General features: G+C 43.8%; 1 protein-coding gene across 3 annotated transcripts in view; it reads left to right on the top strand.

Moving 5' to 3' along the window:
- Positions 1–24,816, top strand: part of UBE3C (ubiquitin protein ligase E3C) — a 191,556-nt gene that overhangs the window by 69,941 nt on the left and 96,799 nt on the right. For 2 of the 3 annotated variants that reach the window (XM_073581600.1, XM_073581601.1), the window contains exons 12-14: positions 14,531–14,617; positions 14,770–14,927; positions 19,933–20,168. In XM_073581600.1, coding sequence (XP_073437701.1) covers positions 14,531–14,617; positions 14,770–14,927; positions 19,933–20,168 — 481 coding nt within the window. The remainder of the gene's footprint in view (positions 1–14,530; positions 14,618–14,769; positions 14,928–19,932; positions 20,169–24,816) is intronic. The other variant, XM_073581602.1, reaches the window with a different exon arrangement.

Consider the following 24,816-nt stretch of genomic DNA (forward strand, 5'->3'; position numbering starts at 1 on the left):
CCTTTGACCTCCCACTTCAGTCAAAGAAAAAAGAAAAAACTAAACATAAAGAATGCGCATTATGTTCAGAGCCTCTCCCTGACTCCTACCCCAAAAAACTCTGCAAACAATGCATGAAAGAGACTAGGCAGGGGTCGACGATATCTTCTAAAGATATCCGAGCCATAATTAGGGAGGAAATACAAGCCATCAACCGCGCCAGCACTCCCTCAGAGTCCAGTCATAAGAAACAGGTCGTTGTTAGCTCAGAGTCAGAGGAAGAACAGGAGTTAAACTCAGGCTCCGCATTCACGTCTTCATCGTCATCCTCGGAGATGGAAGGACGCGCATGTTTTCCACTGGACAGCGTAGATAACCTAGTAAAAGCGGTTAGAAATACTATGGGGTGTGAAGAGGAAAGGGGAGCCCAAACCGCGCAGGACATTATGTTTGCGGGATTGGCAGAAAAAAAGAGATCATTTCCGGTGATACTGGCAATTAAGGACCTCATCAAAAGAGAGTGGGAAAAACACGACCAGAGGGGTTTTCTCCCATCAGCCTCAAAACGGAAGTATCCGTTCACTGATGAAGACCTATTAAAATGGACTAAAATACCAAAGGTGGATGCCGTCATATCCTCCACTTCCAAGCAGACCTCGATCCCGGTCGAGGACGCAGGATTGTTAGCAGACCCATTAGACCGAAAGGCAGAATCTTCGCTCAAAAGGTCCTGGGAATCCACCACCGGGGTATTCAAACCCGCAATAGCCAGCACATGTACTGCTAGATCAATGCTGGTATGGCTAGATCAATTAGACCAGCAGATTGAGCAAAGAGTGTCAAGGGAGAAACTGCGTGCAGCCATCCCGTTGATAAGAGGTGCAGCTGCCTTTATGGCAGACGCTTCAGCGGACACCCTAAGACTGGCAGCGAGGTCGGCAGCCCTGGAGAATAACGTCAGACGCGCACTGTGGATAAAAAGCTGGAAAGGGGACGCACAATCAAAATCCAAAATTAGTGCAACCCCATGCGAGGGTGAGTTCCTCTTCGGGAAAGCCTTAGACGAAATTCTCGCCAAGGCAAAAGTGAGGAAAAAGGCCTTCAGTGATTCTCCCATTCCGTTTTATAGGAAAACCTTTAAGAGACGGCCATTCGGGAGAAGAAGACAATCGGACAGAACGAATAGATGGGCCACGAAAGACGAAAAGCAGAAGGGTACCATCTTCAGAGGGCCAACATATAGGAGAGATAAAAATTAAGAGTTTAGACCCACCAGTTGGGGGTAGATTAAAATTTTTTTTTACCAAATGGGAACAAATTACGTTAAACCCATGGATTTTGAACATAATCAAGGAAGGAATAAAGATTGAATTCCTTCAGATCCCTTATGAGTTCTTTGTTATAACTCGCCTTAATTCCTCAGTTCAGCAAAAGGCTCTCGAAGACGAGATTCGAGTCCTACTAGCTAAAAAAGTTTTAGTTGACGTCCCTGAGGAACAACAGGGTAGAGGCTTTTACTCTCCCCTGTTTTTGGTTTCTAAACCAGACGGTACGTTTAGAACCATTATTAATTTAAAGAAGCTTAATTCATTTATAAAAAATTATAACTTCAAAATGGAATCAATTAGATCCACTATAAAGCTTCTTTTCCCAAATTGCGTAATGGCAGGGATTGATTTAAAAGATACTTATTATCATCTCCCTATTCACAACAGATTCCAGAAATACCTAAGAGTCGCAGTGGAAGTCGAGGGCAGGATTCGTCATTTCCAATACGCGGCCATGCCCTTCAGACTTTCCACGGCACCAAGAATATTTACCAAGGTGATGGCAGAAGTGATGGCCTACCTTCGCCAAAAGGACACACTGATCGTGCCATATTTAGACGACTTCCTAATAATTGGGAATTCAGTCAAACAATGTACTGAACGCGTGACTGACGCAGTCTCCTCTTTTCAGAGCCTTGGCTGGATCATCAATATCCAAAAGTCCAGACTCGATCCGCAATCTCTCCAGACATTTCTAGGATTTCAACTAGATTCCTTGACCCAGAGATGTCTACTACCTCAGGTAAAAATCACCCTCACAAAACAAAAAATACGAGCAGCTATAGATAAACCACGTGTATCCTTGAGAGGAGCAATGTCACTATTAGGATCACTAAATTCTTGCACCCCGGCAGTCCGGTGGGCCCAGTACCATGTCCGTACGCTACAACACCAGATCCTCCAAGAGGATAAGCGACATAGTGGTCATTTACAGAGCAAAATAACCCTGTCACAAGAAGTCTTGACTTCCCTAGAGTGGTGGTTAGATGATGACCATTTATGTTCAGGAGTTCCATGGGTTATAGTTCCATCCTGTATCGTAACCACCGATGCCAGTCCCCAGGGCTGGGGAGCCCACATGGAGAATGGGTTTCATCAGGGAAGGTGGAGTAGAGAGGAATGCGAGTACTCATCTAATTTAAAAGAACTGACTGCTGTGTTCTATGCTCTATACAACTTCCTTCCGCAGCTCCAACAGAAGCATGTCAGGATCCTATCGGACAACACCACCACAGTGGCCTATATAAACAGACAAGGAGCAACTCGATCAGAGACTCTGATGTCTTCAGCGGCAAGAATTTTAAACTTAGCAGAAAACTATTTTTTGTCCCTCTCGTCCCTTCATATCAGAGGCGAGAGCAATCAAAAGGCAGACTTCCTAAGCCGACTCACTCTACGACAAGGAGAGTGGTGCCTCAATCAGAAGGTCTTCAGGGACATAGTAGCCTTATGGGGACAACCTGAGGTGGACCTTTTCGCCACAAAGGAGAACAGGCAGATAAAAACATTTGCCTCCCTATCTCCGTCAGATCACCCAGACATACTAGACGCCTTTCTAGCTCCATGGAATTTCAACCTGGCGTATGCGTTCCCTCCATTGATCCTCCTACCTCAAGTAATTCGGAAGATCAGAGACGACAAAGCAAGAATAATCTTAATAGCACCGTTCTGGCCAAAAAGACCGTGGTTTTCGTGGCTGCAGATTATGTCAATAACAGATCCTTGGGTCCTTCCTTCGACTCCCAATCTACTCTCCCAAGGCCCCTTTTTCCACCCTCAAGTGCTCAACTTGCACTTGACGGCGTGGAATTTGAGAGGCAGTTATTGAGGACAAGAGGATTCTCTGAGTCTTTAATTACTACACTACTACAAAGTAGAAAACAGTCCACAACCCAAATTTACACTAGAATATGGAAAAAATTTCTTCAATTCCATACAGTACCTCATACAGCAGAAGTTCCGATAATCCCAATCTTGGAATTTCTGCAGAAGGGGAAAGACTTAGGCTTAGCAGTAAATACGCTAAGAGTACAAATATCGGCATTAGGAGCACTATATGGCCATAATATAGCAGGCAACAAGTGGATAACTCGATTCATTACAGCATGTGAACGAACAGCTCCAATCCACATACCCTCCGTCCCTACATGGGATCTAAATCTGGTCTTAGACGTTTGAGCCGATCGACACAATACCCTTCAAATACTTAGCACTTAAAATGGCCCTCTTAGTAGCACTGACCTCAGCTAGAAGAGTGGGTGATATCCAGGCCTTGTCAATAGATCCACCTTTTTTCCAAGAATACCAAGACAGATTGGTATTAAAACCAGACCCTGCCTACCTGCCAAAAGTGGCAACAAAATACCATAGATCTCAGGAGATACTCCTCCCAACCTTCTATAAAAATCCCTCTACTCCGGAAGAGCAGAAGTTCCATACTCTGGACGTCAAAAGAACTGTCCTAAAATGTATTGAGAGGTCCAACAGTTGGAGGCAGAGTAGGGCCCTATTTGTTTCATTTCAGGGCTGTAAGAAGGGGTATGGAGTCACAAAGAGCACCATTTCCCGGTGGATCAGAGAAACCATTCGTTTAGCCTACTCCGCAAAAAACGAAGATCCTCCAGGGAACATCAGGGCGCATTCCACCAGGGCAATGGCAACCTCTTGGGCGGAAAAGGGAGATGTTCCGATTGAAACTATATGTAAGGCGGCAGTTTGGTCATCCCCTTCTACCTTCTATAACCACTATAGACTTGATCTTTCATCAACCTCTGACTTAAGCTTTGGCAGGACTATCCTTGGCACGGTGGTCCCACCCAGGTGATGGTCTCTGGAATCTCTCCAGTGGGTGCTGTCGTGGCGAAGAGTAAAAAGCCGGATTACTTACCAGTAATGCTCTTTTAATGAGTCCACGACAGCACCCGCTCACTTCCCCCCCCTAAAGATATCAATAGTTAAAGTATATCAACCAAATAATGGATAAGAAAGATGTTAAAATAAGAGAACATTGCCTAATCCTTGGCGGTCCTTCTGGTACTCTGAAACGTAAAACTGAGGAGGAAAGGCGGACCGCCCCTTTTATCTTTCCTGTAGGGTTTCCTGTTCCAAATGGGCGGATCCGATACCTCCAGTGGGTGCTGTCGTGGACTCATTAAAAGAGCATTACCGGTAAGTAATCCGGCTTATCCCATATCTATCTATCTATTATCTATCTCTATATCTATCTATTATCTAGCTATCCCTTATCTATCTGTTATCTATCTCTATCTATCTATATCTATCTATCCATCTATCCATAGATCTATTTATCCCATATCTATCTATCTATCTATCTATCTATCTATCTATCTGTCTGTCTGTCTGTCTGTCTGTCTGTCTATCTATCCATATATATATAATATATATATATATATATATATATATATATATATATATATATATATATATATATATCCTTTGATTTTTCTACCCTTATAGCAGAAATCTGTATAAAATCATCTCCAAATGGCATGTGATATGTGTGTATGTATGTATGTATATATATATATATATATATATATATATATATATATATCCTCTGCAACACTTTATCAAACCTAGGAAAAAAAGAGAAAGTGATGTTTACTGCCCAAGAAGTACAAAAGGAAAATAACCTATTTAAAGAGGTTGTACCAAGTTTGAAAATTGCCCCCCTATCATGCGCAGTGCTGCTTCATTCAGTGTTTGCCCCAAGAGATAACCAAGCGCAGCATTCGGCACTCGCATTAGAGGTGTTATCCATGATTTTCTTCACATTTTTTTGCTATTTGTTTTAGAAGTATCAGGCAGGTAGTTGCTGACTCCTGCTTGTTCTCTCCAGTGCTGGCTCAGAGCAGTCACCGTCAGCAATTTGGCTGTTCCACATCAACAGAGCAGCTTCCCTTCTACCGTTCAACAGCCACAACACATGCAGAGGTTTCCTGTTAGGCAATCCCTTCATGTGCTTTGGCTGTCAAACAGCCGCGAGAGATTCCGCTACGGGGACGCGAACATATTTTTTGAGCACGCCGAAGTCACTCACTTAGCCTCTGAGGCTACTTTCACACTTGCGTTTTTTTGCTGCGCTTTTTTGCGCACACAAACGCATGAAAAAAACGCATCATGTGTTTGTGTGCATTTAAAAAAAAAAAAGCATGCGTTTTTTTGCGCATACGTGCGCATTACAGTGCAAGTCGGACGCACAAAAAATGCAACAGGATGCATTTTGTGCGCCCGAGCGCACACTGCAAAAAAACGCATGCATATACAAACGCGTACTGCGCACCCATGTTAAAGTATAGGGGGAAAACACATGCGTTTTTTTGCGCTAAATAGCATCGCAAAAAGACGCAAGTGTGAAACCAGCCTGAGCGATACCTTATCCGAGCACATTCGCTTACAGCTACTTATAAGCAGATGCCATTGGCCTTTTCTGCACACGTGTGACAGATGCATTCGAGGTTTCATCAGCTCCATCACATCCTTTTTTTGAGATCTGTGCAAGCTACACAGGAGCAGTTTTTGCATTTATTGGGTAGTGATACGATTCTGCCCTGAATCTATACCTGTATGCGCACAGAAACATTTTTCATCTAAGTTTAATTTTGACAAAAAATGACTGATATGAGAGAAGTAGAGCGATTTATGTCTGTTTAGACAGATTTGACATCTGACAATCACCGAAGTCCCCAATATATAGGGTGTATTGTGGTTTCTGTCATCCTGCGCTGCAGACTGATCTTTTCCTGCTGTCAAAAATTTTGAAAAATGTACTTTAGTCCCTATCACAGTTTTACATCACAAATGTTAAAAGATCCTGATTTCTCTGTATAATTTATGTCTTTTTATTTTTGACTGAGCAAAGCCATAATAACATTTAGAGCAACTTTCTAATATATTTGCTTCGCCAGTTCGGCCACCCTTCCTAAATTGTCGCTTCGGTCATGTGACTTGCGTTTCTCACAGTGTCTGTTTTTGGACATCCTACTCCTTGTACACTTCCTCTCCATTATTGAGTTGTCAAGAGCCGATGGGTTGGATTATACTCTGCTTTCTTTGAGGATTTGTAGCGTAACCTTCTTCAGTTTCTGCCAGGTATGACCGACCTATCTATCTTACGGTGCTCAACTCGCTGTATACTCGGCAATGGCGGATGGAGTGGTGAGGAAAGGAAGTATACGGCGGTGGTTTTGCAAAGGATTTTGAACACTCTAGTTTTAGATGACTGGATTTTCTGTAGAAAAGGTATCTGGGGAAAAATTACAAGGGCAGAAAACGGCATTTTAAATGATATCGAAAAATTGGATGATGGACAACCTCTTTAATTACTTTGATACTCATAAGTCACATATCCATAAACTACTCAACACTGCAATTGCAACACCAAGAAGGACGAGTCAAGGAGTTATGAAAATCCCGGGATGGATACACATATTAATGATATGCAGATGATGACAAATTGAAGCAAAATTTTTGAAACTTGGATTTATTCAGTATTGAGTATGAGCGCCACACGCAGAAATCAGTGCATTTCCACGCAGTAACTGTTATCAGTGCGGTTATTAAGGGTTGTCTGAGGAATTTCCTGCCTCACTGAATGTCCTTGAGTAAAACATCAAGATCCACTCAATAGAAGACAAGTCTGGACCGGCTGCAGGCCATGGCAGGCTGCCCAAAGTAGCACGAGCAACCTGCCACCTGGCATTGCTGTGTTCAAAAATGGCTCCTATGACACTTTGGAGAAATGGCCGTACCATTGGTTCCAATGAATGGAACGCCGAGTTGTTGATCCTGTGATTTCCATAATTCCATGACTGTTTCTTCTTGGTGTTGGACTTTGAGTGTTGTGTAGTGATATGTAGACGCAGGAGTTCACCTCAGTCTTTTAACCTTTTTTGCCTTCACAGACTTGACTTTTCTTTTTTTAATGACTTGTTAAATTTGCTGCTTTTTGTTTAACCCCGTTAATGCCTGGCCGTTATCCAGTAGTAATCTGGTAAATAAGCTGGGACTGCTGACACCCAGGTGTGATGTTGGACATACCACACAGCGCTTTATGTGAAGTAGGGGCATTTCTATTCCCAACTTTCATGAGTCAACACTGCGTTCGGTTACCTTCCTTTCACAGGATGAGAGTAAACACAGTGAAGATGTATTCCTTGTAATTACCCTGTGATTGTTTTTTTCTTCCAGTGTGTCCACCATTGTATTTTATTTTTTTTTAATCTGGTTTATCATTGGGACACCATGGGTGATGAAGGACATGAAATATACAGACCAGAGCAGCGGGAGGGGTGGTGGGACACACTAGAGTTGGATGTCCTGTTCTCCTGGTGGAGGTGATGATATCGTGACACCTTCACTGAAACCTGTGCTCCATTCATTATCTTCAATGATTATGTGAAACAGTCCACATTTATGGCAGGGGCATAAGCAGGAGTATCTTGCTATCAGCTAATTAAGTTTTATTGGGGGATCTTCTAAATAAGAGCTTAATGAGCATGGAAGGAATGTCACACTTCCTTTTACAGCTTTAGACAAGCATGAAACTTTTTGTGCTCCTCCTGGAGAGAAGCTCCAGTAATACTGTGTTCGATGGAGCTTGACTTTTCCTTTTCGTTTTTTTGTCTGATGGAAATATAAGTAATTCTCATTTTTTTTTGGTGAGTACCCCCTCGTATATCTAACAGCCGTTCCTTGTGTGGATGTGATGAAACGCTCCATGGTCCAGCAGTACAGGAAATGGCCTCTTATTGCCCCCAATGTTTATCCATTCCTCTTCACCAGGTTCCCCCCAGGCATCCTGCCAAGGACCTTTGGTGAGAGTAGAAATGTAGAAGGTCGCTCAGCCATTTCTTATAGAGTCTATGACCATTTGGAAGGTTGCACGTGGCAAAGCCATTTGTGAGATTATTTCCTTGTTCGTTTATTACTAATAAATGTGAGCAAATGGGGGGAAAAAAAATGTTGGCTCAATAGAGAGCGGCAGTAAAAATGATTTTGCCTAATTAAAATCATTCTTCACTCAAATAACTCCTGATGCATCAGATATTACTTCCTCTTACACTTTATTACTGCCGCGTGACACATTCATCAATAATCCAAGGAAACATCCCGGACAGTTCGCGTGTCTCCATTGTTACTGATCAGCTCCAGGGCCTCTCTGTACTTTTCTTTCAATTTTTAAGTAATTTCCAACTTGTAACCTCAAGTAGTGGAAAATGGGTCAACCACATATCCTGACTTCTCAGTATAGGGGCGCAGACAGACAGCCGTATAACACGGAAGACGACCGCAGCACAATGCTTGGACTGGCCGGCGGCTTTCCTGACCTGGGCATGACAGCATGTATTTCTATACAGCTGTCACACACTGGAGAGCTGCCTGCCAGTCCGAGCACTACGATGCGATCGTCTTCGGGATTTTGTGGCCGTCTGCCTGTGCCCTGAGTCACAAATATCAGATCATTGAGAATCCCATATTTATCTATTCGGTTAGTTAAGTTGTTCTTATTAGTGGCTGACAAATTGTTATTAATGTAACATTTGTTTTAGGTTCACCCCTACCGCTGTGAATCATTTTCCTGTATGCTGGTAATTGGGACTCATTAAGGCTACTTTCACACATCAGGTTTTCGGCGTCAGGCGCGATCCGGCGTCGTGCCGGAACGCCGGATCTGGCAAATGTTTAGTAAAACCGGATGTGACGGATCCGGTTTTCTGCCGGATCCGTCTTTTTCTTGACAGACAAAACCGGATCCGGTTCATCCGTTTTTCTATCCGTTTTTCGACGGATTACGCCGGATCCGGTTTTTAAAATTGACCCTTGTGGCCTTCCGAACGGGATTGGCTACTGGAAAACTAGATATAGCATGTTCCTACAGCCCTTCTTTGACAGGTTGTAGAGAAGAAAGTGCAGGTTGGAGAGAAGAGCAAGTTACTGGCGAAGATGGATGTTGTCATTGGAAATATTACCACTAGAAGTTCTGTGACGGTTTCAGGGACAATTTTCCACTATACTTTATGTCACCTCAAGGCAGAGTACACTGGGATGACAGAGTGTGAGAGATTTTTGCCCTAAACTTGTGTACCTTCTGGACCAACAGTATATACCTTTGCCAACCAAAGTTGGCTATCTTGTCATGGTCTTACTATTTTTACCTTTAGGCCACAGGTGTGTACCTGGTTGTGTTTTATGCAAAGTATTTCACCTTTTAACAAAAGTTGTGTACATTGGTAGGAAATCACCAACAATAACACAACTTTTTAAGTGAAATACTTTGCTTCAAACACAACCAGGAACACAACTGTGGCAAAAAGCTAAAATTTACCCACAGTTATACCTGGTTTTGAATACCTTTTTACCTTTGAAATACCCTGTATTTAACCTTTTTTTAAAACATAGTTCGCCGCAGAAAGAAATGACAGACAACCATTGTGAAACGATAATTTAACTTTTATTTAAATTTTTTTTTTTTTGTAAAATGTTTTTAAAGTGCAAAAAAACTTTTTTAGAAAGGTTTTAAACCCAATGGGCATTTTTATTACAAAAAACACACATTACAATTCTGTGTACTGTGGGGTGGAAATACTGCTGGAGGGGCTGCGGGACACTTCGACACTGGGTGTGTGGAGAGAGGACTGGGATCTTGGTGGGGAAGGAACAGTTAGAGGTGAAGGTGTGGAAAAAACTACAGAATGGGTGGACATGTGGGAAGCAGAAGAGGTGGTGGGTGGTGGAGTGGAGGGTTGGGCAGGGACTGTAGGAGCAGATGATGTTGATGGAAAGTTGTATGGGGAAGGAGTTTGGTACGGGGAAGGAGTTTGGTACGGGGCAGGTTGCTGGAAGTGGGGAGATGACTGGTACTGGGGAGGTTGCTGGTACTGGGGAGGTTGCTGGTACTGGGCAGGTTGCTGGTATGTAGTAGGAGGGGGAGGATGAAAAGTGGCTGGAGGGGGTGCAGATGTAATAGGAGGGGGAGGATGGAAAGTGGCTGGAGGGGGTGCAGGTGGAGGAACTACAGTGGTGGGAGGTGGAGTTGGGAGGTAACCTGCTGTAGAGCACCGTGGCACGAATGCATTACATGCATCTGCTGGGCAGGAGAGAGCGTTTCCATGCGCTCCACAACAGACCTGAAAAAGGTGTGGTTTGGCGAAGATCTTGCTTCTGAATGCATGGTTTGCAGAAGTGTCTTCACCTCCAGAATGCTGGAGTTGATCTGCTGAAAGCCTGCGGAGATTTGCTCTGACAAGACTTTGAGACAGTTCTGGAAAGATGCATTCAGATGCAATAACTCTTGCGCATAACTCTTTTCCTGACCCCTCTGCCGCTGTCGCCCAGTACCCGCAGGTGTACTAGAGGCGGCAGGGGCAGAAGGGTGGGGTAAAGGGAAAGCGATCTCCTCACCAGCAGCTTCATGTAATGTAGGCGGCCACGATGCTCCTGTGCTGGTGGATGGGACAGATGGGTCGAATGTGTGGGAAGGCAGGGAAGGTGCAGATATACCGGGGCGGTCGAAGTGTCCCTCGGTGCCGGTCTCCTCAGGGATCGCCTCAGAAGGGTCCAATCGTGCAGGCTCCCGAGTGCTGCTCACCGTGCTGTGGAATAAAGAGAAAAAAAAACAATTAAAATACTGACATGGTATGGCCCTGGCTGAAAAAAAAAAGTTACATCTAACATTTTTTTCACATGTGGTGTGTAATATTTACCTTCTGGTGAGCATTGTTTCCCGGAGGAACGACAGGGCTTGTGCGTACTTGTACTTGCTCCTGCGTCCTCCAGATCCACTCGGGGCCCGCATCTCTTTATTGAACTCCTTCTTGAAACGATCCCTCACAGACCGCCACCGATTCACAATTCTGTTCCCTGAAACGAGAAAGAAGTGGTTAGTATACAACATCAGTGTTTCACAAACTCCAGTCCTCATGGTCCCCAGGGGTCATGTTTTCAGGATTTCAATAGTAAATAGAAATCCTGAACACATGATCCGTGGGGACCACGAGGACTGGAGTTCGGGAAACACTGGTTTACATCAAGCAACCGTTACTGTATATACTTACGCTCTTTAATCTGGTCCCGAGCTTCGAGGTCCTCCCAGCGGCCCACAAGGAGAGAACAGATTTCCTCCCAGAGTCGTCGGGTAATGATCAGGTCAGCGTGGCGGCGGTCAGCCATATTCCAGAGCGGCTCCCTTTCTCTGACGAGATCGATGAGGCGGTCCACATCAATCCCTCCATCCTCACCGTCAGAGTCGGGAGCACGCTGTGAAGGCTGTTAAAGAAAAAGACAAAAATAACATAATTAGCCTCCACAAAAGAAATGAAATAAAAAGTGCAAAAAAACAAAGCAAAAATATTTATACTTACACGCTGGTGACCGCCGCGTTGCTGTCGCCGACGACCCTGGGAGGCACTGCGAGGACCTCTTGGCCGAGCACCAGATTGGGAAGACTAGAGAAGAAAACAAAAAATGTTATGAGTTTGGATGTAGGCATTTGTTTGCTGTGTGTGGTCTGCAGAACATTGTTTTCTATGTGTTGTGTGTAGTGTGATGTTGTGTTTCTGCGTTTGATGCAAAAAACTTACGAATTGTGAGCCCACTCCAAGCGTCTGTCCACCCCTTCCTTCTTCTTCTGGGAGCTCCTCTTCATCTTGTGATTCCTGTTTTGAAATAAAAGGCAATGAATAGACATATATTACAGAGATGATGGATTTTGGAAATAAAAACTTACCGTCAAACGCTGACGATGCGAGGGAGGGCTCCCAGAAGAAGATGTGCTGTCCTGTTGATGGCCAGACTCCATGGCTGTGGGTATTGCTGCTGCCAGTGATGCCATTTCTGCTGCTGCTGCTGCTGCATCTCTTTGGCGGCTGTTGAATAAAGAGAAACAAAGGGCCAATGAATATCTTGATATTCCATGGCCCTAGTTTGGAGGAATGGGGGATTTGATAATTACCGTCTCTCATCTGCTTCTGGACTCCCCTCCTGTTCAGCATGCTGCTCCATTTGGGGTGGTGCTGATGGTGCTGCTGCTGCATCTCTTTGGCGGCTGTTGAATAAAGTGAAACAAAGGGCCAATGAATATCTTGATATTCCATGGCCCTAGTTTGGAGGAATGGGGGATTTGATAATTACCGTCTCTCATCTGCTGCTGGCCTCCCCTCCTCAGCATGTTCTATTTGCTGCTCCTTTTGGGGTGGTGGTGGTGCTGATGGTGCTGCAGTGGTCTCCTGCCTTCTCCTGCTTCGCTTGGTTGCTTTCTTGGGTGGCATGTTGGGTGTGGCTGTGGGTCCCACTGTCTTGCTTTTATATATGTCTTGTGGGCAGAGCTACTGAGCATGCTCAGACCAAAAAACCGGATCCGGCGCATTGCGGCGCTCATAGGCTTTCATTGTGTGAAAAAGCCGGACGCGCCGGATCCGGCGTGTCCGGCTTTTTCGCCGGAGACAAAAAACGTTACAGTAGACGTTTTTTCCAGAAAACCGGATGAAACGCATGGCCATCCGGCGCGATCCGGCGCAAATGCAAGTCAATGGGGGTGAAACCGGATCCGGCATTGCATTTCGCCGGATCCGGTTTCTGTCAAAAGCGCCGGATCGCGCCTGACGGCGAAAACCTGATGTGTGAAAGAGGCCTAAGATGACCAGTTCCTTTTTTTGCAGACACAAAAAATGGATCCGTTAGAAGTAGATGGCTTCATACATAGAATCTGCAAAGCGTATCAGAATAGGACATGCACGGAGTTTAACAGAACAGGAACAGAGCCATAAAAAAAGAGTTGTTTGAATAATTCTGTTAAATTCTGTGGGTCTGCATTCCTTATGAAATAGGTCTCTTAGACCAGAAGAGGCTGATGTACTTACTTTAAACATCTGTCCAAGAATGTCTTTATAATCCGTTAGGAAAGTTTCCCAGCTATATTAAAATCAACATTTTATCAGTTCAGCTGCTTATTTTAATCAAAGGATTATACAGCCCTTCTGACCTGGATTGTCACGATAAGTACATTAGCGTCAACAGATCTAGAAGATCTATTTAATGAAGTATACCATTTGTATTGAGGAATCTGGTGACCGATCTTCTTTCAATGGGATTTTTTTTCTAAGGCTCTAACATTGCATCATTGGTTTGACTTTAGGCCATCCACCCATCACTAAAAGAAGTGGCACCAGTACTAGTAAAGTACATGGCTCCTCTTTAGATTTTTTTAACCAACTTTGCTTCATCTGATAAAAGCTTCATTCACTGCAGAATTGCGTTTTTTAATGCAAGTTTTCAGCTGCATTTCACTGTACCAGCAAAGTCTGAGATTTCAGAAATTTCATGCACCCAGCTTTTTTTTTGCTGTTTTGTCAAAGAGCTGCACTTTTGCAAAATGCGGCATGTTGCTTCTTTGTGTTTTTGCATCGTTTTGTACCCCATTGAAAGCAATGGGTAGTGCAAAAATCTCTGCAAAAAATGCAGGTATCAAGTTTTGCTGCGTTTTTGGTGCCAAAACCTGATGACGTTAAATCAGATTATTTTTTTATGCACTAAACTTCATCAGCATTTGCAAGAGACAAATGTACCCTGACAAAAATGCAGCAAAAAATCCCCAGAATCCTGCTTTTTCGATGTTGCTTCTTTACTGCCAATAGAGCAAGTTTTGCCTGCGGGGAAAAAACACATCAAAAACACAATGTGTGAATATAGTTTAAGGCAGAGGTTTTTTTTTTTCCAGCTGTTGATACCTGCCCCCTTTGCAGTAACACCAATGCGTTCTTGTTGCGTGATTTGTGTACAGTGTTTTCATAAAGTTAGTTTTATTCACCCACAAACGTTTTGCACTTTCTTGTTACTTTCCATTGGTGAAAAAATGCTGAAAAAAAACTAAAATATTGGCATGCTGCAGATTTCAATAAAGCTGCCGTTTTCCAATGCAGTCAGGGAAAAAACAAAAAAAGCATGAGATTTCTGAAATCGCCAAAACATTTGCTTTGCTGGTACAGTGAAAAACAGCTTTTAATTTGCATTAAAAAAAAAGCTGCAAAAACAAAAGAAAATCTGCAGCCAAAGTGCCATGTGTGAACATAGCCCTAAGGTGCGAAGAGCCTTTCATTTCAGGGACTGGGCAGGGTGGGGGTCCCAGAAGTCCGACTCCCCCATTGATGAGAAAGGGTTTAAGTTGATACATGCTAACATTCACAGACTTCTATTTTTCCTTCCAGGCTCCTGTACAGTTTAGCTTTTAATGCAAGATTTTTAAGGCATCTTTGGTACTTAATCTCTTCGATGACAACAAAAATGATTACAGGGTAAGACGACGCATATAAAACAGCTGTAATGTGTGCTTTTTCCAGAAATAATAAATGGTATCCAATCTATATCCTGTTGTAATAGAGTTTATCCATTTCATAATGAATTGTGTACTTCCCGAATGTCGGTGATGATGTGAGGTTTGTTGTAGGTCAATGGTGCCGCTCCTCCAGGTGATATCCAGAGGGTCTCCCATGTCATTCGAGGACTCCAATCGGATCATCCCTCTCTTTTACCTATTTAGCTCCCTCTTTAGTCATTCCCTTATCTCCATACACGATAATGAATTCTTTGGTGACCCCATAGAAGGTAAGAGAATTGGTCTTCATATTTAAGTGTATATCTTGCCTATGTCTATGTACAGAGAAGGTGGAAATTTCAGATAACCAATGATATTTCCATAAGAAGGCAGCTTCATTCCGTTCTGTCGGAAGGACGGACGATCAGTCAATCGGTCGCTCGCTTAAGGCCCCGTCACACTAAGCGACTTACCAGCGATCCCGACACCGATATCAAGGTGTCAGGATCGCTAGTAAGTCGCTATGTGATCCCTGGTGAGCTGTCACACAGACAGCTTCACCAGCGATCAGCACAGCGATGCCGAGCGCCCGGCATCGCCGGCCATCCCTGTAAAAAATAGAATCAAAATAAAAAATATAGTTATTCTCACCTTCCGACGTCCCATTCAGCCATCCTGCCTCTCTCCACGCTCCGGTCCCAGTGATCCTTTGCGAGAATGACTGCGAGATGTCACGGCCTCGAGGGATAACAAAGTCTCGCGGTCATTCGTGCAAAGGATCACTGGGACCGGAGCGTGGAGAGAGGCAGGATGGCTGAACGGGACGTCGGAAGGTGAGAATAACTATATTTTTTTTTATTATTTTTTACACCTGATCGCTGGTCTGTCACACACAGCGATGCGTACTGGCCAGCGGGAGACCAGCGACCAAAGAAATGTCCAGAGGTTTCTTCCAGCGATCAGCGATACCGGCAGGGGGGCCGCTCGCTGATCGCTGTCACACACAGCGATCTCGCTGGTGAGATCGCTGTTACGTCACAAAAGTTGTGACTCGGCAGCGATCTCGCTACCGAGATCGCTTAGTGTGACGGGGCCGTTAGTCTGTATCTCATCTAGGAACAAAGCTTATCAGCGCCTCCTAATAGGAGGACATAAATATGCATAGGTGCCAGCTGCTGTGACTGCATTATATACATGCCAAAGATTGCACTAGCATATTTGTACCCAGAGATGTGTATATATTGAATATATCACTTGGAAACTGCATTACTGCCATATAGAATATACAGTAGCATGTAAAAGTTTGTGCAGCCCTGGTCAAAATTACAGCTATTGTGGCCAAGGCTAGGGATGAGGAACCATGCATACAAGGATAGGAATGAGGAGCCGTGCATATGAGGATGGGAATAAGGAGCTGTGCATATGAGGATGGGAAGAAGGAGCCATGCATACGAGGATGGGGATAAGGATCCATGCAGACAAGGATGGAGATAAGGAGCCATGCAGACAAGGATGGAGATAAGGAGCCATGCAGACAAGGATGGGGATAAGGAGCCATGCAGACAAGGATGGGGATAAGGAGCCATGCAGACAAGGATGAGGATAAGGAGCCATGCAGACAAGGATGGGGATAAGGAGCCATGCATACGAGAATGGGGATAAGGAGCCATGCATACGAGAATGGGAATAAGAAGCTATGTATACGAGAATGGGGATAAGGAGCCATGCATACGAGGATGGGGATAAGGAGCCATGCAGACGAGGATGGGGATAAGGAGCCATGCAGACGAGGATGGGGATAAGGAGCCATGCAGACGAGGATGGGGATAAGGAGCCATGCAGACGAGGATGGGGATGAGGGAACAATGTATACCCGGCTTATACTCGATTCAATAAGTTTTCCCAGTTTTTCGTGGCAAAATTAGGTGCCTAGGCTTATACTCGGGTCAGCTTATGCACAAGCATATACGGTGTGTGTGTATATGTGTGTACGTATGTGTGTGTATATATATATATATATATATATATATATATATTTATTTCATATACTGTATATATATAATTTTTGTTTTTGCCTAAAATGCAAAGGGTATGTGTCATCTTTAACTCTAAGTATTTTAGAGATCTTTTAACCTTCAGCTTACTTAACTGTTCACAAAAACAGTAATTTTGACCGGGGTGACCAAACTTTTACATGCCACTGTACTTATAGAATTGAGGTACTTGGGGCAAAAAAAAATTACAAGCTGCAGATTTAAAAGGGAACCTGTCACCAGCAAAAAAAACTCTCTTATCCTGCAGATTAATGGCATTATTAACCCATCCTTCGCCTGCACTGAGCCGAACACTGCGGGGAGAAAATTAACTTTATTCCCCCTAGCAGCGTTCTGATTTCAGTCATGGGGGCGGCACCGGCACAGGTTCTGTCACCACTCCGTATTTATAGCGGTGGTTGTAACCGTGTCCTCGTTCAGTCAGTGCCAGGGTCGCGGTTACAGCGCTCGCTCTGTATACTCAGCAGTGACTGTACCTGCGCCGGTGCCGCCCCCATTACTGAAACCATAACACTGCCAGGGAGAAAGTTAATTTTATCTCCACAGCATTTCGCTAAGTGCCAGTGCCGGGTTTGTGAATAATGCTGTTAACCTGCAGATTAACCTTATTTATAAAGGTTAATAGTTTTTCTGGTGACAGTTTCCTTATAAATCTGCTGCAGATTTGCAAGGAAAAATAAGCAGTACGTGCATGAGACTTCAGGAATCTCATGCACTTTGCTGTTACTAGGAAATCCTTTAGGTTTTGTGATCTATGCAGAAAAAAACACGACGAAAAAGCTGCAGAACCGCAACTTGCACAGACCCTAAGGCTATGTGCACATGCTGCGGTTTTTGCTGCGGATCCGCAGCAGTTCTGCAGACAGTGTACAGTAGCATGTAAATCTATGTGTGCACTAAGATATATGCAAACATTGGATTTATCAATTTAAAATTGCATTTCTGTCATATGCAATATATTTATAAAATTAAGGTACTTAGCGCACAAATTGGCTAATTCGTTTGTGCCCACCATCCAGTTGGGATGTGTTCATCTATCTGTAGAATATGTCCCTGATTCATCAAGACCGGCTTGATGAGAGGGCGTGCTGGAGTTAGACACTTCTGATTCATTAAGGCTAGTTTCACATTTGCGTTTGGAGGCGCAGCGGACGCTCGCCGTGAAGCTCCGCCCCCTGCCGCGCCTTTTCCGGTGAGCTCTGCCTATAGGCACATGCCGCTGCATGCAGCCTGCGTACCCTATCTTTAGCATTGGATACGCAGGCCATGCGCAGGTATCCTTTTGCCGCCGCATGCGCCGTTTTGACGGTGCGGCGACCGCACCAGAATGCAACACGTTGCGTTTGGCGCAGGTCACCGCACCATCAAAATGACGCATGCGGCGGCAAAAGCATACTTGCGCATGGCCTGCGTGTCCATTGCTAAAGATAGGGTACGCAGGCCGCATGCAGCGGCATGCGCCCATAGGCGGAGCTGACCGGAGGAGGCCCGGCAGGGGGCGGAGCTTCACGGCGAGCGTCCGCTGCGCCTCCAAACGCAAATGTGAAACTAGCCTAACAGGTGCATATTACCTTTAATAGTGTTAATGGGGCCTGGCGATCGGCTGAATTCCACGAGTCTAGCATATTTAACCACTACGACCCATGACGTATAGGTACTTCATAGGTCACCTCCAGCTCTTTGTTGTGGGCTCCAGTGCTGAGCCCACATCTTTTCAGGTACATGACAGCTGATCTGATCAGCTGTCATGTGCCCCTAACAGCCGCAGGTGGAATCACGATCCACCCGCGGCTGTTAGCATGTTAATTGCCATTGTCAATCTTGACAGCGGCATTTAACATGCCTGCACCGGAAGCATTGGGGTCCCTGTAACGTGATCGCGGGGCATCGGTGGGTTAGCATGACAACCTGCGGTCTGCATGAGACCCTCGTGCTTGTCATTGCTAATCTGCTATGAGTGCTGCCCCGTGGCCGGTGTTCATAGCAGATGAGCATTTCTGCTTCATAGAGCAGGGCTCAAGCGCTGCTGTGTGTAACACAAGTGATCAGCAGATCACAGCTTCAAGTCTCCTAAGGAGACTATTGAAGCTAGTAAAAAGTTTTAAAAAATATTAAAAAAAAGTGAAAGTTCCAATCACCCTCCTTTAAACGTATTTGGAATCGCTTTCTTCAGAAACGTCCGATCTATAAAATATAAATATAATTAATCCAATCGGTAAACCGGGTAGCGAGAGAAAAAATCAAAATTACATTGCATTTTTTTGGTCGCCGCAACATTGCAATAAAATGCAACAACAGTCGATCAAAACATCATATCTACCCCCAAATGGTATCAATACAAAAACGTAAGCTCTGCCCTCAAAAAATAAGTCCTCGCACAGCCCCAAACTTAGTAAAAAAGAGACGCTATTGGTCTCGGAAAATGGCGCTTTTTTTTTTTATTAAATTTTGTATTTTTTTTCACCATTTAAATAAAAAGAACCTATACATGTTTAGTATCTGCAAATTTGTAATGACCTGGAGAATCATAGTGACAGGTCAGTTTTAGCATTTAGTGAACAAACAAGCAAATTGTGGAATCGCTTTTTTTTTTTTTTAGTATACTATATGGTAAGATCAATTGTGTCGTTCAATAGTACAATTCGTTCTGCAAAAAAACAAGCCCTCATATGGCCATATTGACTGAAAAATAAAAAAGTTATCATTTTTGGAAGAAGGAGAGCAGAAAATGAAAACGCCAAAACAGAAAATCTCAAGGTGGCGAAGGGGTTAAGGTTAGACCGAATGGCCGACACTCCGGCCAACTGTGGTGGCCAGTGGCCACACTATTGTTTAATTGGCCTGCTATAGGTTGGTGGAGTTTCCGCCACTTGGCCAACTGCACCTAACCCCATGTATTATTGCTGACCAGTGACGAATCTGGCCATACATTTTTCCCACAGTGGTTACTGCAAGAGATATGTAGCATTACAGCTAGCCATTGCCAGGATCGCTATTATGGGAGCCACACTTAAAGACTAGCTCCTTGTTTTGGCACATGGTTGCATCGTCCAAGCCAGAGACTCCTCTCGTTCATCGGCCTTAGTACGGAGGATCCCTTCATAAGACAAACCCCCTATAAATAAATTAAAACCGCTGCTTTCTGCCCCTTCCCTGCTTGTGACAATGCTACAGAGGTCAGTTCGGTGGTGGTGCTGCAGGTCTGTACTATGTGACTGTGACAGTTAGATGTTTTTCCCAGCAGTAGTTGGCCAGAGACAATCTTCAATGATGCCTTTCACATTAGAAGAGTTGGTGGTGCTCTCCCGCTGCCTTCGTGATGCTTGCTTAGGAATCATCAAGCTGGCATACCCCGAGACGAAGCCAGAGATGCGAGAAGAATACATGGCAGCTTTTCGGAGCGTTGGTGTCACCACCAATGTGGAGATGCAGCAACGTATCCAAACTGAGCAAAAACGATGGATTCAACTGTTTAAGGTACCCAAGATATTGTATTCTGCTGTGGTTAAGGAAGGTATTCTTCGTGTAAACCATTAATCCACCGAGCATTGTGGTTGTGACACCATAAACACAGTGCTGATCCCTGAAAGCACTGGGTCCTAAGATATCTTATACCCTGCTCCATACTTTGTGCATTCTTTTAATGTTCTGCAATGTCGCATATAAAGTCACATTCGATGCAACACAAATTTATTTTATGACAAAGCAAAGCGCTTTTCTTTTGCAGCTCAGTTTTTCCATCTTCTGATTAACAGCTTTCTCTCTATCCACAGCAAAAGGAAGAAAGCTGTCAATTAGCAGTAGTGCGTGGGGAAAGTCTTCGTATCATGAAGACATTGGAATTTTCCTTTACACTTCCGGGCCATGTGCAGCAAGGATTAAATTGTGAATTTGACCAAATGACACCATAATAATAATAATATAACATACATACTGTCCAAGTCATTGCATCTTCCTTTTAGGCTTTCCAGCTGAAGTGTTCAGGCACCGCACCATTGATGATGCTTCGAGGGTTATTCTGGTGATTGTCACCGGAAACCCCACTGCGGAATAAAAAGAACAACAAAGAGTCAGCATTCCAAATTGCTAATTTTTAAAGTTTTATTAATCCATGCCTGACAAATGGCCAACTTGACAAGACTGCTTTTGGCAAGAGTCAGAAATCTGCCGCACCACAGCTGTTGAAAAACTTCAGCTCACAAAATGCTCCAAGAGCCTGCGATATAACATTATGCTGAGAGTTGTAGTTACATAACAGGTAGGGTGCCTTAGGATGCTGACCCCTGATGGCAATATTAACCCTTCACTGGGCTTGAAGAAGTTGTATGGTTTCAGAAGAGAAGTCTGCAGTCACAGCAGACTGCCAAATCATGACAGTGTGTGATGCGTACATTGTCACGATTCCCCTGTATTCTCATGTGGGTGAGCGGTTACATGCTAACTAGTCTAACCTGACTTCTCTCAATAGATGAGAATTGATAGAAGCACAGGAGTGTAGGGAAATAAAGGGGAATTCTGACAGTGCACGAGTCGCACACTGTCACAATTCAGCAGTCTGCGGTCACCTTAAGAGATTGTAAAACGTTTTTCAAAGCTATATACATCTTTACCTAGAATTTTCCATTTGCTTGCTATATGTAAAGTTAAGCTACTTTTTAAGTAGTCTGATTTTAAACATTTTATATTATGCGCTGAAGACTATCTATAAGCCCTTTTTTCCAAATGTTTTGCAAAAATGTTATAAATCCTTCAGACCATTTGCTTCAGGTTCTGACAGCTCTTTCTCTTCTTGCTGCTAGCTGGTAGCACGTATCTTCAAAGTTTGGATAGGAGAGAGAGCTTGTACTGTCTCTGGGAGGGCAGAGAAAACAGACTGTTAAAAAAGTGGAAACCACTTGAAGAGGAAATAAGTGTAGCATAGGAGCTGTACTGATGTATGAGCTATTGAAGACAGCAACACCCTGGATGCACACAGACCTAACATCCAGCCTATATTACTGGCAGAGACACTCTCACAAAAGAATAACCCGACCATGGGATCAGCTTGTAAACTATACTAGAGGGTCTGAAAATGAGTGAGGGTGAAGGAATGAAAAACTTGTGAACTTTTATTATTTAAAGGTAAACTCTAACCTACAGAAATATGTTTTCCATGCAGAAGATACCCACATCTTTTAAAAGGAATCTGTCACCCATTTTTAGTTATATCATGTAAAGCTATCACCCAATTGTGCATCCCATAAGGATTCTATTAGGACTTTTGATTCCCCCTGACCCCGCACCTTTGATGCATAAATACCTTTTTTATCTTGGTGGAGATGTATGGAAATCACCACGGTCCGGTCCGATGGGCGGGGCTTATTCGCCTCCCCCCCCCCTCCTTGGCTTGCTGAACGTAATCTTCATCTGTGAATATCACAGATGCCGTAGTTTTCCGCGCTTGTGCATATGAAAAGACCTCCAGCGCTTGCGCAGTATGCTTTGCCCAACTGTGGGCAAAGCATATAATCGGTACTGCGCATGCGCCGGTATTTTTCAGCGCGGTCTATGCCCCGGAAGTGTGTCCTGCATGTGAAGGTATTTATGCATCAAAGGTGCGGGGTCGGGGGGGGTCAAAAGTTCTACTAGAATCCTTATGGGATGCACAATTGGGTGATATCTTTACATGATATTACTAAAAATGGATGACAGATTCCCTTTAATGCGTCTGTCTCCAGCATGGCACAATGGCGCTGCAGGGGAAGTAATAAGCGGTGCAGCGTTTCGCCACTCTTTACAACCAAATGTTGGGTGGTCCAGCACCAGGATACCTAACAAAAAGGCATTGTATAGCGCAAACAATAAGTTAAAAGAAACTTTTATGTGTTGTAAATAATTTTTACCGGTGAATCCATTATCTTGTATTATCTAAGCCATTTCTCCCCATTAACAACTGAAGTCAGAAGTGTGAACAGAGCATGAAATATATTCCTGCTGAAAATTCCTGCCCGAGCTGAGATATTAGAATATTTTTGTGTGTGGACCCACTAGCGTGTTCACATGGCAGTCTGTGTGATCGCAGTGACGTCTGCGGTTGCTGCACATCCATAGTGGTGTACAATGACAGCTTGGATCCTGAGTGCTGAAAGACGGCCAGATCGATTGATTATTTTCTGTAATTTTTGATGAGTAAGATGCATTAATGTCTTAAAATTCAGCATAATTAGTATCTCATCAGGATTTGTATAATGTTGATGTTAATGGACCAAATGGAGGGCGAATCCCTTATCGGATGACACGACAATCAATCTTCCTTCTCTCTTTAACACTGTCACTCTACAAAGTTTCAAGTAGGAGTCCAGAAAGGGATCTGGTGTAGAAACGTGACACTCCACGTGTCCTAAGCAAACAGATCAAGTCAGCTAAAAAAAAAAAAAAAAAATAATAATAATCTGCTCATTAAAGACACAGAAGCAGGAGAAATGCATTTTCCAAATTGAATGCTAGATTTACTGTCCGTTTAATACCGGCGACCTCTCGCACAGTTATGTTCGGCTTGAGTCATCAGCTGTCCCTCCAGGTCTTTTATCACTGCTTTTGTCAAGCTATCTATTTAATTGAAAGAAGTTAATTGAATGAAAATGATCAACTAAGCTTGTATTAATATTGCTAATGGAACTTTCTTCTTGGCCATGTTTGGAGGAAGATGTCAACGCTAGACTTTAAGAAGGACCCATTAATGCGTGCACTTAACCTGATGGGCTAATTAAGCAATGCTTATTCATTCTACAAGCCTACAATAGCCTCTGTCCTGCCCATTCGGGCTGATTTTACAACACATTTCACTTACAAGCAGAGGCCCGATGAACATTAACTGAATTGAGCCTAAATGATAATGTTTTCGTAAGGGGAAATTCAGCGTTAATGTGTCATAATAGGCAAAGGTTTTCCAGCTACCAGGACGCTTGAGCTCCACATAAAGGTTTTAAATAGAACCAAAAAAAATGTGCTGATGTTCTAGTTGGATGAAAGCCCAAGCTGGCAGATTTGGGAGAACGTGGAAGTTTTTCTTCCATTGCTCCTCTATGGTATATCATCTCTATGGTATATACCATAAGGCCCCATTCAGATCAGGCATTTTTTCAGTCACCTGATTTTTTATATGTACATCTTTACACACAAATCTGCTTGAAAAATAGGCACAAATAGGAGGTGATGGAGGTATATATCCGTTACCCTCTTAAGGGGTTGCAACATTTCCAAATGGCAAGTATTTTATTTTAAAGAAAACCTGTCTTCAGGATCTTATAAACCAAATTAATGACACTGCAATGCTGAATAAATCCTTACCTTGCTTGTAGAAATCCTTTTTGATGTTTTAGAGAAATCCTTTGTGGAAATCTTGCGCAAATGAGCCGCAAGTGCAGCGGGTCGGGACAATGCACTTGCCTCTCTATTCCCCGCCCGCTGCCTTCATTGCTTTGGTCGGCGCATGCTCAGATTGAAAGTCCTGCTCTCACAGCATTGGAGGTTGCTGCACATGCATGCGCACAGGTCATGCTGGTGCTTGTTCAGTATCTCGGTAGGGAAAGCGGGTGACTGAAAGACGAGTGGCCTTGTCAGTCAGAGACAGGCAGCAGGCGGGGAATAAGGAACGAGGCAAGTGCATTGTCCCACCCCTCTGCACTTGCAGCTCATTTGTATATGATTTTAACCATGGATTTCTCTAAAACCGCATCAAGGATTTCTACAGGAAAGGTAGGGATTTATTCAGCATTACAGTTCCTTTACATACATGTCATTAGTATGAGGTATAAAATCCCGATGACAGGTTACCTTTAAAGGGAATCTGTCACCCCTTTTTTGAGATATCATATAATGATATCATTCAATTGTGTGTCACATAAGGATTCTCTTAGTACTTTTGCTTCCCCCTGACCCCGCACCTTTCGTGCATAAATACCTTTTTTTATATTGGTTCAGATGAATGTAAACTGCCGCTGTCCGGTCCGCTGGGCGGGGCTTATTCAACTGCTAGAGCAAGACAGGGAGGGGGGGGAGAGGTTGAATAAGCCCCGCCCAGCGGACCGGACAGCGGCAGTTTACATACATCTGAACCGATATAAAAAAGGTATTTATGCATGAA

This window comes from Dendrobates tinctorius, unplaced genomic scaffold (assembly GCF_039654945.1).
Source record: "Dendrobates tinctorius isolate UK_male_01 unplaced genomic scaffold, ASM3965494v1 ptg000070l, whole genome shotgun sequence".
NCBI classification, from domain to species: domain Eukaryota; kingdom Metazoa; phylum Chordata; class Amphibia; order Anura; family Dendrobatidae; genus Dendrobates; species Dendrobates tinctorius.